General features: G+C 42.8%; 1 protein-coding gene across 1 annotated transcript in view; it reads right to left on the minus strand.

The window, feature by feature from the left end:
- Positions 1–14191, minus strand: part of SLC4A11 (solute carrier family 4 member 11) — a 1034103-nt gene extending 1019912 nt beyond the window's left edge. Inside the window, exon 1 of the mRNA XM_085642688.1 lies at positions 13996–14191. Within this exon, the coding sequence (XP_085498814.1) occupies positions 13996–14035 (40 nt within the window). The 5' untranslated portion in view covers positions 14036–14191. The remainder of the gene's footprint in view (positions 1–13995) is intronic.
- Between the last annotated feature and the right edge of the window lie 601 nt (positions 14192–14792).

Below are 14792 nucleotides of genomic sequence, written 5' to 3' on the forward strand. Positions count from 1 at the left end.
TATTCACTGAAAAAACAAAGGTTATAGGGATGTTCTAGTTAGGCTGACATCATGTGTGTGTAGACATCTATGAATCAGTGAGTGGGCAAGTACCGGTATTGGTGTGTCAATTGTTTTGAGAATGGTAGTGTGGAAGTTGAAGTGGGTGTAAGAAAGGTTATATTGGGGTATGAGTGGGTGTCAGTCTGTGGATGATGTCATCAGTGATGTCATTTGAGATGTCATCAGTGATCCCAGAGAGGTCACTGACCAGGTCATGAGTGATGTAATATGTGAGGTCATAAGCAGTGCATTGTGGGGGTGCGAATTATTGTTAGCTCAGCTAATTATAACTGTTGAATTTCTCCAGTTTTGTACGGGTTAAAGGTCAGCCTAACTATAACGTCCCTGTAACCTTTGTTTTTTCCAGGGAATTTCTAAGAGTTTTTTTTTTTTTTAAATGCTAATTCTGAACTATAACGTCCCTGTAACCTTTGGCTGTTTCAGTGAATTTCTAAGGTTTTTTTAAATTCCATTTCTGAATTCTAACGTCCATTTTTTTTTTAAGTGAGCCTCTAAGATATTGTATATTATATACCACTAATATTTTGATTTGGTATTATCAGAAAGTACATTAATAACTTTATTTTTAAGAATTTGAGCCGGCACAACATTGACGCATTCACTGTGGAGAATCTCTGATCAGCAAATGTATTTCACATACTGAAAATTACACTTGGAGTTTTATTATTTTTTTTTTTTTTATTTTTTTTTTTTTTTTTTTTTAAATCGAGCAACCTAAGAGGCCAAAATTTTGTTCATTTTCTTGTCAGACTTTTTAAATTTTTTTTTTTTTTTTTTTTTTTTTTATAGCCGGGACGTCATGATGATCGCGATCATGTGGCGAAATCACAAAAAGGAAAGCAAACATTCAACGAATACCACATTAAAAAAAAAAGAAATCACAACTATTACAATACACACACTAACCACATCACTGCTTTGAAAACATGTTCCACTTATTTGTAGTAACTTTTTAAAAACTGAGTTTGAACCCTATATCCCATTTTTGTGACTACACAGTCATGATGACTCCAGTAACAGCAACCATCGTACCTTTTTTAGGGGGTGCAAAACATATGCCTACATTTTACAGTATTTTAGACACTAGGGGTTTATTACTAAACAGTTTAAAGTCATTTTTGTAGGGAGTTTACAAAAAAAATATTTAAACCGATTTTCTGTTTTCGTGGTGATGGCAGGTGTTGCGATGGTATTGGTAGCCACGGTCACTGCAAATAAGTTGCGGAATAACAAAACAAAAGCAGACATTCAAGAGTCCCCACCACATTCAAAACTTATAACTGCAAAATGAAAAACCAACACATTACTATCTAAGCTGTATATTAGCATGTACAACTCCCTTAATATATCTTTATAACACCGTGCACAACTTTTTCAGTGTAAGCTAGGACTGCATGCATCGCTGTATCACTACGTCTCTCATTCACTATAAAAGTATTTGAGGGGATCTGTAAGGATGCATCTATCAATACTTCTGTAACGAAACGAGTGACTGCCTCAGTACATCTATGAGTGGGTGCATTAGTGTCACAATGGGTCTGAGATTGGTTGCCTAAGTCTCTCACTCAATCTGTGACTGGGTGCATGAGTGCCTTTGTACGTAAGAATATGACTGTCAGACTGGATTTGTGAGCGGATACCTAAGTGTCTAAGTGGGTGTCTGAAGGGGTAAGTGCTTGAGTGTCTGAGTCTCTCAGTGGGTCTATGACTGGCATTGTGAGTGTCTGAGTGGTTCTGTCAGTTGGTGGGTGGGTGGGTGGGTCTGCGAGTGTGCGTGGGTACATTAGTCTCTCAGTGTATAAATAACTGGGTGCATAGGTTTGAGTGGGTCAGTGAGTGGCTGTGTGATTGACCGGGTGTGTGAGTGTCCGAGTGGATCTGTGAGTGGGTGTATGAGTGTCTCGAAGGGTCTGTGTAAGAGCATAGGTATCTGAGTGTGTAAGAGAATGGGTGCATGCATGAGTGTCTGAGTGGGTCTGTGACTGGGAGGGCAAGTGTCTGGGTGGGTCTGTGAGTGGATGCATGAGTCTTGAGTGGGTGCGTGTATATCTGAGTGAGTTTGTGAAGAGGGGTGTGAGCTGCTGAGTGTATGAGTGACTGGGTCCATAAGTCTGAGACGGTCTGTGACTGAGTATAGGAGTGACTGTATGGGTGTGAGTGGGTGTATGAGTGTCTCTGGATCTGTGAGAACATGTGTGAGTGGGTCTGTAAGTGGGTGTGCGAGTGTCTGAGTGAGTCTGTACATGGGTGCGTCACTCTACGAGTAAGTCTAAGTGGGTGCATAAGTACCAGAAAGGGTATGTGAGCGAGTGCAAGAGTATGAGTGGGTACATGTCTGGACTTACAAGTGTGTGAGTGGATACTTGAATGGGTGTATAAGTGTCTGAGTGAGTGCGTACAGGAGTGTGTGTGTACAGGAGTGTGCGACGTGACCGGCGAGTGTGTACAAATATATATTTTTTTATTTTTCACTCATATATGCGGTGAGTTTGCAATGTCTCTGCTACGGTGCACAGGGGGGCTGTGCTGGTGGTCGTAGTGTTGTTGCAAATATCGCACACGGTTAAAGAAAAAACACAATTTTGGGCACACACCTGGTGTCACTAACACGCCCATTTCTCAAACATGGGTTCAGAGTATCTCCTCCCTGACACCTTATGTTAGCTTTCACACATTTTCAGCCCAGTGAACCATTATTTAAATAAAATACATCGTACATGCTGCAGGACCAGGGGAACAACGAAATCACAAACTAAAACAAAGTTGGCACCATTGTCAGATGCAAAGGAAGAAAAACAATACCTTGTTTTTATGGTAGAGTAGGACAAAGTAAATTAGTAAAAAAAAAAAAAACGGACGAGTTTTGAAGACGAATGATAGAGTTCCTATGGTTATCCTCCAAACCCTTCTTAAGTTATCTTTTGACTTCCAGTCCTTTTTCAGTGTCTCCTAATGACCGGACTAGTTCATGCACAGTGATTCACACAGCTTGTACAGTTCTGTTTGTGGTGGTTGTGCGCCAGTGGTGTCGGTTGGTGGATGGGCAGTGGGTAGAGTCCTTACCACACTGGACTTTGAGAGAGAAGATAATGAGAGTGAGCGAGGACTGCACATGTGTTAGATGCTCTGCCAGTCAGACTGCTTGTGTATTCGCCTCACTTCAAGGCAGTGGAGGTTGTGACTGCAGACTCAGGTGAGTGTTAGTTCGAGGCTGATCTCGCGTGCTCGGTTACTAGTGTGCGGGGATAAATCACAGCGTTACTGGGGCACTTCTACCTTTAAATGTATTGCTATACCAACAACAGTACCTTAAAACATGGCAACGGTTTACTCTAGCCCAGCGATCTCTTTTCTGATCCTTCTGCCCATTGTTAGTGGAAAACTACAATAACCGTTATTTTGTCCTGTAAGAAGCTTTCATTTGCATTAGGGTGCAGGTCCTTTAACCTTCTATGGAATTTCCAGTAAATTATGCCAGCGGCAATACTGGCGATAGTCCTTGCCAAAGTAAGGATCTGGGGACCTTTTGTAGCCATACAAAAGGACGGGCAGGTATTGCAGCTTATAAATTAGATTATCTACCACTAACGTTCTCACACACTGAATAAGGAAGTCTTTAATCCAGTTATTTATGTAATATGTCCTCTTGAAAAAACTCCACGTCAGAGATGGGCCAATTCAGAAGATGGGCTTTGCTTAATGGAAAACAGTAGGTGGAGGGGAATCATGAGGGAGGGTATAATTTTAGGAAATAATGTGCAAAAGAAAGGGTAGACTATTCAGTGGAGCAGGAACCCTTCAACTCAGCCCTTTCTGAAGTATGTTGGCAATCACAGCTCCTTTTAAAACTCTTATGCTGATGACACCCAAACTTTACCTATGTATCTCCAATACACAAAACCAATACCAAGCCTTACAAATTTGTCTGTTAGACACAAATTTGGATGGCAAGCATGTTTGACATTTCATGAATCCAAAACCACACAACGTTACATTCTCTGCTAAGTCCTCCTCCCGCCCCAAGTACATTAAAACACAACCACTCAACTGAGACCAGGTTTATTATCAAACAGGAGGAAGTTTAAAGGTTTATAGGATAAGCAGAAAATTGGCTGTTGCCCAGAATGGATCACCTCAGTGGTCAACACGTTTTACCAATGGCACCACTTCTGCTCCCTCAACCAGATCCCTCCATCTGCTTTAGGCTGGTGTCGGTTTGTACTGATGCTTTAGCTGCTGATTATGGGTGGCTTTAAACCATTTATTTACTACACTTCTCAAATGCGCCTTTGTCGTGCTGCAGTAGAACTACTTTCGTTCCCCCAGTGTCCCCTGTTTTTAAAGTTCCTGCCTTTATTTTTACTCAGGGAACCACTCATCTAAAAGTGATAGAAACCGAGAGGAAACTAAGTAGTGGAAGCACTTGCCCAGATTTCAATTCGATGCAAAGAAAAATATCTGGGAACAAATGGAAAAATCATGACAATATCCGTAGGCTGCAGGGCAGTCAAATGTGGTATAGCACTAACCACATGATTTGACACAAGCAGCCATTTGTTAATTCCCACAGTGTCCTGCCTATGGTTGTTAGGCATGTATGCTGCAAATTAAAGACTTGAAGGGGCTTTCAGTTTTACCCAATGGCGTTCTTGTATCTGCTGCTTTAGTTTTCTCGGATGCAGTAGAGGTACCAGGCACATTTTTGTCTGTATGAGGAGAAGACTCTTCGCCTGACTGCTGATGCAAAAAAAGTTTAGCGTGCTACTTTCATCCGGAGTATGCCTTGGTGCAGAGTACTGCATTTTGACACGGTTTTGACTTCCATACTTTAATCAATGCAGAGTGGTGGTTTACGTCTCCCGAAGTGCGAGACCTTTCTCTCTCTCTATTTCGAATTCTAGAACTTGGACAATGGCTTTTAGACTCCGGTGAGGTTGGTTGGTCTTGTCACTGTAGGGGACCAAGAGGCAGCGCACAAATCTTATACTGGAGGTGGTGGTGTTGCATTTTCTCTGATGTTTTATGGTGAGTAAAACATAAGTACCTCTGGCATCATTTGAGAAGTCCTTGACAAAGGAGATTATTCAAAGCAACACTGGAATTGTGATTCTGCAGAATTTATGGCAAAATTATTGATTAGCTGCACTTGCCACATATTTCATTATCTTCTGTGCAAGTAGCAGATTCAAAATAATGTTCATGCTCGAATGGATCAAAACAAGTTACTAGCATAGCCGCTTTTTCTGCTGTGTAATGGCAGGGCCTTTGTTGTGAAGTGGCAGGTCATCTTTCAGTTGCTGACAGCTGTAGTAGCTGTTAAACTGATTCTAATAAAAATGCCTACGCCCAGACGGTGTTAACGTGTGAAAATTACCAAATAGTGCCTTATACTGCCACAAAATGTGCCACTTTGACAAAAATTGCCTTTTTTTTAGTCAACTGATGCATAATTTGGTCTTCCCCTACTGCATAAGTCCAGTAGTCCTGACTAATTGCAGATGTGATCACCAAAAACAATCAAGTCACCATTGAGCCTTTTAATGCTAAAAGGCGGTGCCACTTGTATCACTTTTTGAGTGACCCCCCTTAGAAGTGCCACCGTGGTTCTCAGCAAAGACTTTCAGGGGTGGATACAGGACTTTTATCGCTTGGCCTTTTTGGTGGACTGCACAATGGACGCAGAGAAAGGGGAACTCTTCTCTGAAGGAGACCTAGACAGCTTTCTCCAAATGTAGTTCAACCTGCAAGTTAACATTTTACATGTTCCTCAGCCTGCCACAAGGGTTTTCTCAGAAAAACATGACAATCTTCTGTGATGTGAATTTGGAACATAACCAACAGAGAAAGCATAAATATAAGAAAATTAATTATTTGAGGTAAGCGACTGCCTACCTCAAGGAATAATCACAACTTATCAGTATGAACCCGTAAAGTCACTATATTAACAAACTCAACTCCCTGGTAGCCATGGCAGAGAGTAGGCAGGCTTAAATAATGAATATTGTGCAAATTATGTATGCAGTACCAAGACAGTTATAAAGTCAAAACACCAAGCAATAAAAATCCCAAACTGAATTATAAAGAGAAAAACTTAGTGAACAAAATGACACCACAGTGACAACAAGCATCAGGAAAGCTAAGAGGTCTGTCACTGCCTCCCAGACTTTTTGACCTTGGCAGTTCTCGTTTTGTTAGGTCATGGTTTCTGTAAAACATTGTTGGGGAAGCTGCCAGGCCCTCAATAATCTAAAACAACATTGAGTAGAGGAAAAAAAATGTTGGTCCAAAAAGGCACACATTACCAAAATAGTCCCTGAAAATAAATGGAACTACTTTGTGTGTGGATGACCAGGAGGTCAGACAACAGCTAAAATGGACTGTGTGTAAAAGAAAAATGGGAATGACAACAGACGTATTTATTAAGCCTGGCTGAAACCCCCAATAAGTAACTATGTAATGCAGATAATTTTAGTAAAATCAAAAACAACCTAAAAAAGCGAATCAATATGGTGTTGCCAACCAGTCTCTCGCCATTGCTAAAACTTTTTTGTAAATCTTTATTATTAATAGGGAAGGTTGAAAAGATAGATGGAATGGCTTGCAAAACAGATGCTCACAAAGAAACCCAGAGGGTTGGATAGACAAACAGATAACCTTGCATAGATACACAGATACACTTGCAATGATAGCTAGCTAGCCTTGAATAGACAGACATGCAAAGGTAGACAGACTAGCAGATAGACTTGGAAAGATGGACAGAATGATCGACTTGCAAACAGACAGATAGCTAGCCTTGAAAAGATAGCCTTGCTAAGATAAGATTACCTTGCTAAGACAGATACATACACTTGCAAAGATAGATACATTGACAGATAGCTAGCATGATAGACTTGCAAAGATAGGTAGACTGAATGACAGACTTAGAAAGAGACAGACGGACACATAGGTAGACAAAATGAGAAGACGTGCAAAGGTATATAGGCTTGCAAAAGTAAATAGACTTGTAAACGGATAGACAGCTAGGACATGTAAAGACATTTAGATAGAGAGGTAGACTTGCAAAGATGGATATTTAGACAGATCAATAGAATGATGGATTTGCAAAGATAGACCAATAGAATTGCAAAGTCAGGCAGATAGACTTACAAAATTAGATATTTAGATCTATTTGCAAAAATACATAAATGGGACAGCACAGATTCAATTAGAATTATATTAAATAGCTATACAAAAGCACTGAAAGCAAACTAGAAAGATATACAGACAAAATTAGTTTACAAGTAGAGCTGTAGTTCTCAGTTAAAATACATAGAGGTGCAGTTATAAATTCATTTTATTGTACGCATTCTAAAAAGAGAATTACTATATAAAGAATTGAATCAAATGGAAACAATCTGGTATACTAAGAAGAAGCCGCAAATAGATAAAGGGGGGGATCTAATAGGGATTTGCAACATCGTTAGCAGGAACTGATAAAGCTGGAATATAACCTGGGCTGTGAAGAGCTGCTAGAAAGAGTCCCGCTTTCACATCAGACTCTCAACACAAAGGCAACACTGAAGTAATAATTAAGTACAAACAAAAACACTGCAACTGAAGAGAACTACCTTGCGTGTAGATGTGCTTCTTGTGAAAGAGCAAACTGCAGTCACTCTATGATGTTAGCCAGTGGCTCAAGTGAGCGGACCTATTGCCCCATGCTGTGTACTGTGGTGGAAAGAAGCAAAATATGAATCCCCAACATCAGACCAATGGATGAAGAGAGCTGGCTGAGCGCCCCTGAAAGAAGATTATACATCTAATGTTTGTAAAATCAAAAGGTCATGGCTAAAACCAGACTTATAAATCCAATCAAGGGAACTGTAGATATGAACTTTTAAAAATGTAACTGACAATAACACTGAAAAGCGCCAATGGTAATCAGTACAACTGTAGAACAAGAGCTAGGCACAAGTTGAGGCTTATCGCAACGGTTTCCTAGCTGGATATAGAAAGTAAATTGGTCCATGTGAAAGTTTAGACGTCCAAAAGTTTGAAAACGTTTTAAAGCCCAAATCCAACAAGCATTGGCATAGCCAATAGATCTCGCCTTTGGGACGATATAATTGTTTAGCCATGCAACAGTTGCATAACTAAATACTTATAAGGTCCCAAAAGCGAGACCTATTGGCTAAACCAAGCGGCCGTGGGGCCACTCAAGTGATAGCGATCGCGATCAAACATCAAAGCGGGCCGGGAAAGTAATCGCGGTAAAAGCGGAGCGCGCGCCCGCTCACATGCACTGTAGCTCTAGGCTGGCCTGGTAGCACTTTTTGGAGCCCTCTCAATAAGTCTCACCAGACCAGCGCATGGTCAGGCGAGACCTAAAAAGGGACTTCATTGTTTTCTCTGAGTGGCACTAGGCTGAAATTATGTCTGCCACTGTAGCACTGAAGGTCATACACTAAGCAGGTTGGTCCTGCCGACACAAGAGCTTTGAGATATTAGGTAAAAAAAAACATTAGAAGTCCCAAAGCAGAAAGGGTTTATTTTTTTCAGAGGTGCTGGAGCTTTTTGAAAGGGGAAAAGTCTGAAATTCAACCAAACGCTGTGGAACTGCTGGTTTGGGACTTTTTCGGGATAGGTCCCCTAGGCTCCGGAGAAAAAGTTTTCAAACTTTCTCTTGGTGCCCAGACACCCAAAGGAGTACACTTCTAAGGCCCCCTGAACCTCAGAAAAGGCCACTTAGAAACCCTCAGGGTGTCAGGGAGGAGCCAACAGCAAAATCCATTCCAAGCCTTGTTGCCACTGGTCATCTGAGCACTTGAGGACAAAAAAGGCCTCTTGAAGCTTGTAATATCCCTGGAGCCGCCGAGATGGTCAGCCAACTGACCCTTGAAGTCTACTTCTTTGTCCTGGGTACAAGAGGGAGCAGGGCCAGTCCTTCGGGGCTCCTCTTAGGTCACAGACAGCAGGTCCATTCCTCTTCGGTTCTTCTAAAGGTCCTGAAAGTGTTCTAAAGAGGTCACTTGATGTGCCGCATCTATGAAAGGCCCAAGCTAGTGGGTAGGAAGGACTCTTCAGCGCTCGCCAGTGAATGTAGTAAAAGTTCCATGGGTCAACCAGAACCAATTTTTCTGTTGTTTCGGTTTGCCTTACTGTAAACTGGCTCAAAATGCCATGTTTTGGGGGATTTAAGATGTCGAAAGTCTTCAGCCACACTAACCCTGGGCTCTGAGGATTGTGAGTGTTTTTGGCAGAGTGGATTATGATAATCACTGGTGTACTCCCACATCGAGCAGTATAATCCAATTTAAAGCAGGCACAGTACCCACAACAAAACCAGAGATTGCTTTTTTGTACGACCAGATACCAGAGTCCTTCATAAGTCAGATAGGAGATACACAAGAATAGTACTGGCATCCTGTTCTCTCCATTTCACGTGTGGAAAAGTTTTGCATGTGGCTCAAATCACCTGTCAAGCAGAATTTTACACTGTGGTGTTACAAGAATGCCCAAAGTTCTCAACTTTCTATTGAGCTCAGAGAAGTCATCTGTCCATTCAGGTCAGCCTATTGCATGCTCCTGTGAGTAATTTCACACATATTTCCAGCCTGAGCAGAGGCTAGGAGTTGCTTTAGAGCTCAAATTAGCCTTCAGGAACTCAGACTTGTGGGCTACAATGCCTCTTTGGGGTGACCGAATGTTTAACACAGGTTTTTACCCGTGGAAAGGGGTTATTTTGACAGGTCACACATCAGGGTTTGGACAGCAGCATGCGGGCCAAAGGTAGGCCTTCAGCGAGGTTTACACTGCCACTGTAGTAGATTGCATAATAGGTGCTGCCATCCACCAGTGGCATTTAACTTCCTAGCACTGTGTGGACTTTCTACACCATATTCTAGGGACTTAAAGACAAGTTAAATGTGCCAATTTTGAATAAGCTTATTTAACCAGGTTTAAAGGGGGAAGCAAAATAACTTTACTCCTAGTTAGTAGGGGTAAGGTCACAGAGTCCTAAAGCCATCTAAGCATGTAGCGCAAAAATCTTGAGTGACCAGACTGAAAAGGGCAGATTTCCTAAACATCATCATATTTTTACACTTTTTCTCATCACCATCAGGAGGGACACTGATGAGTTGTCCAACGTAGTGACAGCAGTTAAGTATTAAAACGGACAGAGAATCTTTGCGAACCATACCCTTGCAAAAGAGGTTTTAAAAGAATGCAAACATGGCATTGACTAAAACCAAATCAGTTTTTTTATCTGCTATATCTGCTTTGCAAATCAGAGTCTAAGGCTCCTCGGAGTAGTAAAAAAAAAAAAATGTTTTTAAACACAGGACCAATGTCACTTTAATAGGCTACTTGCTTTAAAAATAGAAACTTATATGATGCAGCCTATGTATTTCATTTTTAAAAGGGTTATTTATGAAATCTTGCTCAGTTCAACTGGGTATTTGTAACTATTATTGATTTTAAAAAAATGTTCTCTCAGGCAGGTATTAAACGTTTTTCTCTTTATCAAAAGTGATACTGGATCCTACACAGAAGCAGAGTTTTTCTAATGTTGATGAATATTAGCTAAGATAGCAAGATCGTTAAATAGGATTAAACATAAATAACTTTACGTTATGTGACTGGTACATCTAAATAGTGGGCCTACGAGCTAGAATGCAAGTTACCTCACAGCTGTAGGCCACAGTGGTGGTATTTCGCCTCTCTGTAGTGGAATATGAAGAAGTGGGCATTGGCGAGGAGTCTCGAGAGTTTTAGAATATGTATTGTTTGTTGTGCTTAACCCCTTCTGTGCCACGCCCATTCCCCCTCCAGTGCCGGGCGTTACATTAGTGGGTGGGGTTCATGACGAGATAGTCTCGTCATGGGCACAGCGCGACCGTGCTCCATGACGAGACTATCTCGTCATGGGCACTGAAGAGGTTAATGGGGGCATCCAATATATGTAGCTCAGCAGCTGATTTTGGAAGCTGGAAATAGGCAATCATTAGTGGTGGCTGCATGCATATTCATAACGGTTGTCTGCGTGCAATTGTCCACCATTCAACTATGGGATTTGTCAAAAGACAACGAAAAGAGATTGATTCGAACGTGTGAAAGGTCAGAATGTTTAGTGTCGTGGGAAAAGGGATTTAAACATAAAATAGTATAGAAAGCCCAAACGATCACCAACATTGCCCAAACAATTCTATTACATGTATTTTACAGAAGTGCGGTATTGGAGACCGTCGCCTCGATGTGTGCAGTCTAGTTTAGAAAGATAATGATCCATCAGAGGATATTGCACCATTTTATATTTCTAGTCAAAAATGTGTTTCATCCCCTAAACCACGTATTCTACTCAGCAGGTCAATCCTGACTGCAGACTGAACGCATACAATGCCCCTATACTGCAAAATGTCCAGGTTTTTGAAATTCCAATACTTTTAGCTTCAAACCTATAAATATAGCACAGAATCCTGTGCAACTTTAGATGGTATTCTTTGTAGGCAGCCTGCGCACTTGGCATTTTCTTGAACTGCAGACCAGAAAGCAAGCACAGGGCAAAATCCATTTTGAAGACACCCTGCACCCCCAGTCTCCCCTCTTGTAGCATGCATACAGAAACCGGGTGTTTACATGTTTTTTAATAATGGATAACCTGAGTAAATTCAAATATGCTTCTTATGAAAATGGCTAATTGTTTGAACTATGCCAATGTGAAAACATATGCTGCGCTCTAGATCTCAGCGGTCTGCTTCTGTCTTCATCAGATGCCCATCCCAGCATCATCATAGCAGCTCAATTCTTTGGACTGGAGCCTGCCACCATACTCGCCCAGCAGTCTGACACTCGCTGCGAGTTTCACTTGGAACAATGGTGGAATGTGGGTGCTCAAGTCGCCCATTACTACTCGAATGCCTCACGGGGAAGAGCGGAATGGAAAGTGGAGCCAGTGGTCAAAAATTACTACAGAAAGTGAAGCATGTAAGATGTGTTTTGGAAAGAAGCGACAGTTTCATGAGGTGTATTGGCTATCTTCCATGGACAGTTTCGGTGGTGCAAATGAACAAAAAAAAATTCCAATCTTCTCATTGGACTTGCACGTTGGGAATCACTTCTGGCACTAATTATCAGAGAGCACAAACGCCTTGCAGAAGGAGCACACCAGCCTTGTGTACGACCGATGTGAGACCATCCCTCGTTTACTGCTGCAGCGTTCTCAAACACTTGGTAAATCATACCTGGCAAGTACGGATTCCTATCACGCAAAGAAGGCACTGGGATTTAGTGCATTGAGACATCAGTAGGTTGAATGTACACTTCAGTGCACCGCGGTCTCCCACAGAAGGTACTTGTGTATTAATACTGCAATTTCTCGTTTGTGTACTTACTGGTCATGCAGGATAGTAAATGACTATTTTAGTTTCAGAGGCGGACAGCAAAAGCGCAGTTTCACTGCTAACATCCCAGAAATACCTAGTAATGTCTCCCAATTTCCATCAACCACTGCTATTGCCATGCCCCACACAAATATTCTTGTTTCTGCTCTCCACTAGTCTCCGTCAAATGAACTTTAAATCTGCACAGCTTGTTGGTGTTTTCAGTGCTGATGCAACGACCAGGTCTCGCAAGAGCCCCTCCCTCTGCTATGGACCGAAAATCAGCAGTAGGTAATTAATGTGTGTTTTATCTTACGGTATCCGATCTTTAACGAGCGACAAAACTTCGGGTTAATCGATGAAATGGTGTCGGCCTAGTTCCCCCACAGTCTGATGTAAGAGTTCTGGGAGGATTCCAGGCCCGCATCACAACAAGCATCACCTGTGATAACATCAAGCAAAGCTGCAACCCTGCCTCTGAAAGTGCCACTTTCCCAGCAACTGCTGAGCTTATCGAGACTTCCCACTGCAAGGCGGGTTGGGAAACACTGTAGACCGGAGAGGCCCATGTGCTTTAGTGCCGAGTGCTGTTAAACACAAAACTGCAGCCAGCGACAGTGCAGATACCTTCAAAAGTCAAATACCGCCACGCACCATCTTACAGAGAACAGCTGGTGCACCAGACCGCGAGGTGCCCAGGCAAAGACCCCTGTGTAATGAGGCTGTGGCGCATGTGACGTGTATCAGTTAACACCCCCCTTGCAAACCACTTAGGCTATACAAAACAAGATCTACATGCACAAGCCGTCGCATTCAAGGGCCAGGGAATCAGTATCTATTAATTACAGTGCTTCAAAACACCTTGCTTAAGAAGATGCCTTTTCTAGTGAGTGACTGACAGTGCCAGATCTTGCAAAGAGCCTTAACCAAAGTGAACTCCGCTGCGCTAACAGGTGACACCTGCAGGTAAGATGACCGGGTTTTATTTCCCATCCATCTGTTCTTCCTCTTTTAATCAAGTACGAGATGATGCTAAAAGTAATTTGCATTTACAAGTAATACATCCTTTGACGGTAAACAGCCAGCAAAACTTAAAAACAAGTTGCTGTTATTACACGCAATAATTGGTTGTTATGGTTTTTAAGTTAGCAGTTACCAAAAGGCTGTCAGGGGAGTTTAACTTCGCAAACAAATTGCCTACTGAAAATCAAACTGTGGCCTGTGAGCCGTACAAACAGAAACTACGAGTGCAGCGAGTAAACAAATGATGCAAGCGTGTCCGCAACATGTTTGTGAAGGGTGTGCAACATACTTCCAACCACTTAAAAAAAAAAAAGAGTAGTAAAAAAACAAAAAAACGACGAAAAACGACTGCAAATGGTGGAAAACACTGTTTGCTCCACGTCTGCAGAAAGAACAGCGCAGACCATAAGAACAGGAAGAGCCCCATAGGGGGAGGGCTGCATCTTCCTGCAAGTTGTGCAAGGGGGACCTAAAGAAAAGTGTAGGAGGCAGCAGCTGCTCGGGGGAGGGAGCGGAGCTGTCCGTCAAGCACACTGGGAGAGTGCCTTACCACATGGCTGGAGGTGGAAGACGCGCCTGGTCGCTGCCATCCTTGCTGCTGGCTCGAGTTACCGCCTCACCCCATCTTCACCATCGTAAGACTCAGAGGCTGCACTGTCCTTCCTGCCTCAGGCGGGCGCCCCGTCCACAGTGAGCCTCCCTCGCAGTCTGTAGCACCAGCACCGAAGGAAGAGGGAGGCCACACTGCCGGGACACACCCCGAGCCCCCGCCCTGGTCCTAGCGCCGCCCGCTTCCTCCCCGAGCCAGGAGGCGGCAGGCTGACACTGCTGCATTCATACCCGGTGAGGCTGGCTCGGTGCGCTAACCACATCCAGTCACTAACGTGCCCCTCAACGCGCCCCGCGTCAGGGCCAGACCCTCGCTTCAACCTGAATCTTCTGTACAAATGCCCGTCTCCCGCTGCGCTTGTCCAAAACAGTCACGCTGTCACGCACTTCTAGTTTTACCCGCGTTTGAAGTCGGATGGCCGACCATTGTACGTCTTCTCACGTGACCGACACTGTACAGTCAATTTAGTTTGGAAATTGGTGTTTTCCTGCTGTAACTTCCAGCACGCGCAATGCAGCTTAACATTTAAACGTTTGAGAACATTTGAAAGGCAGTTTGGCCACGTCGAGTTCTGTTTCGCGTTGCCTTACTTATATTTTAGATCTGACGCCTTCTCGGACCTGCTCTCTTTTGAAGCGCCGTAATACCCATGGGCAACGTTCGCGCTATTTAAAAAGACAAAAAAACATTTGACGTAGTCTACATTTGGTGGGGCGGGTGCTAGGGTGTACTAGCTC

Source organism: Triturus cristatus, chromosome 2_2 (genome assembly GCF_964204655.1).
Source record: "Triturus cristatus chromosome 2_2, aTriCri1.1, whole genome shotgun sequence".
NCBI classification, from domain to species: domain Eukaryota; kingdom Metazoa; phylum Chordata; class Amphibia; order Caudata; family Salamandridae; genus Triturus; species Triturus cristatus.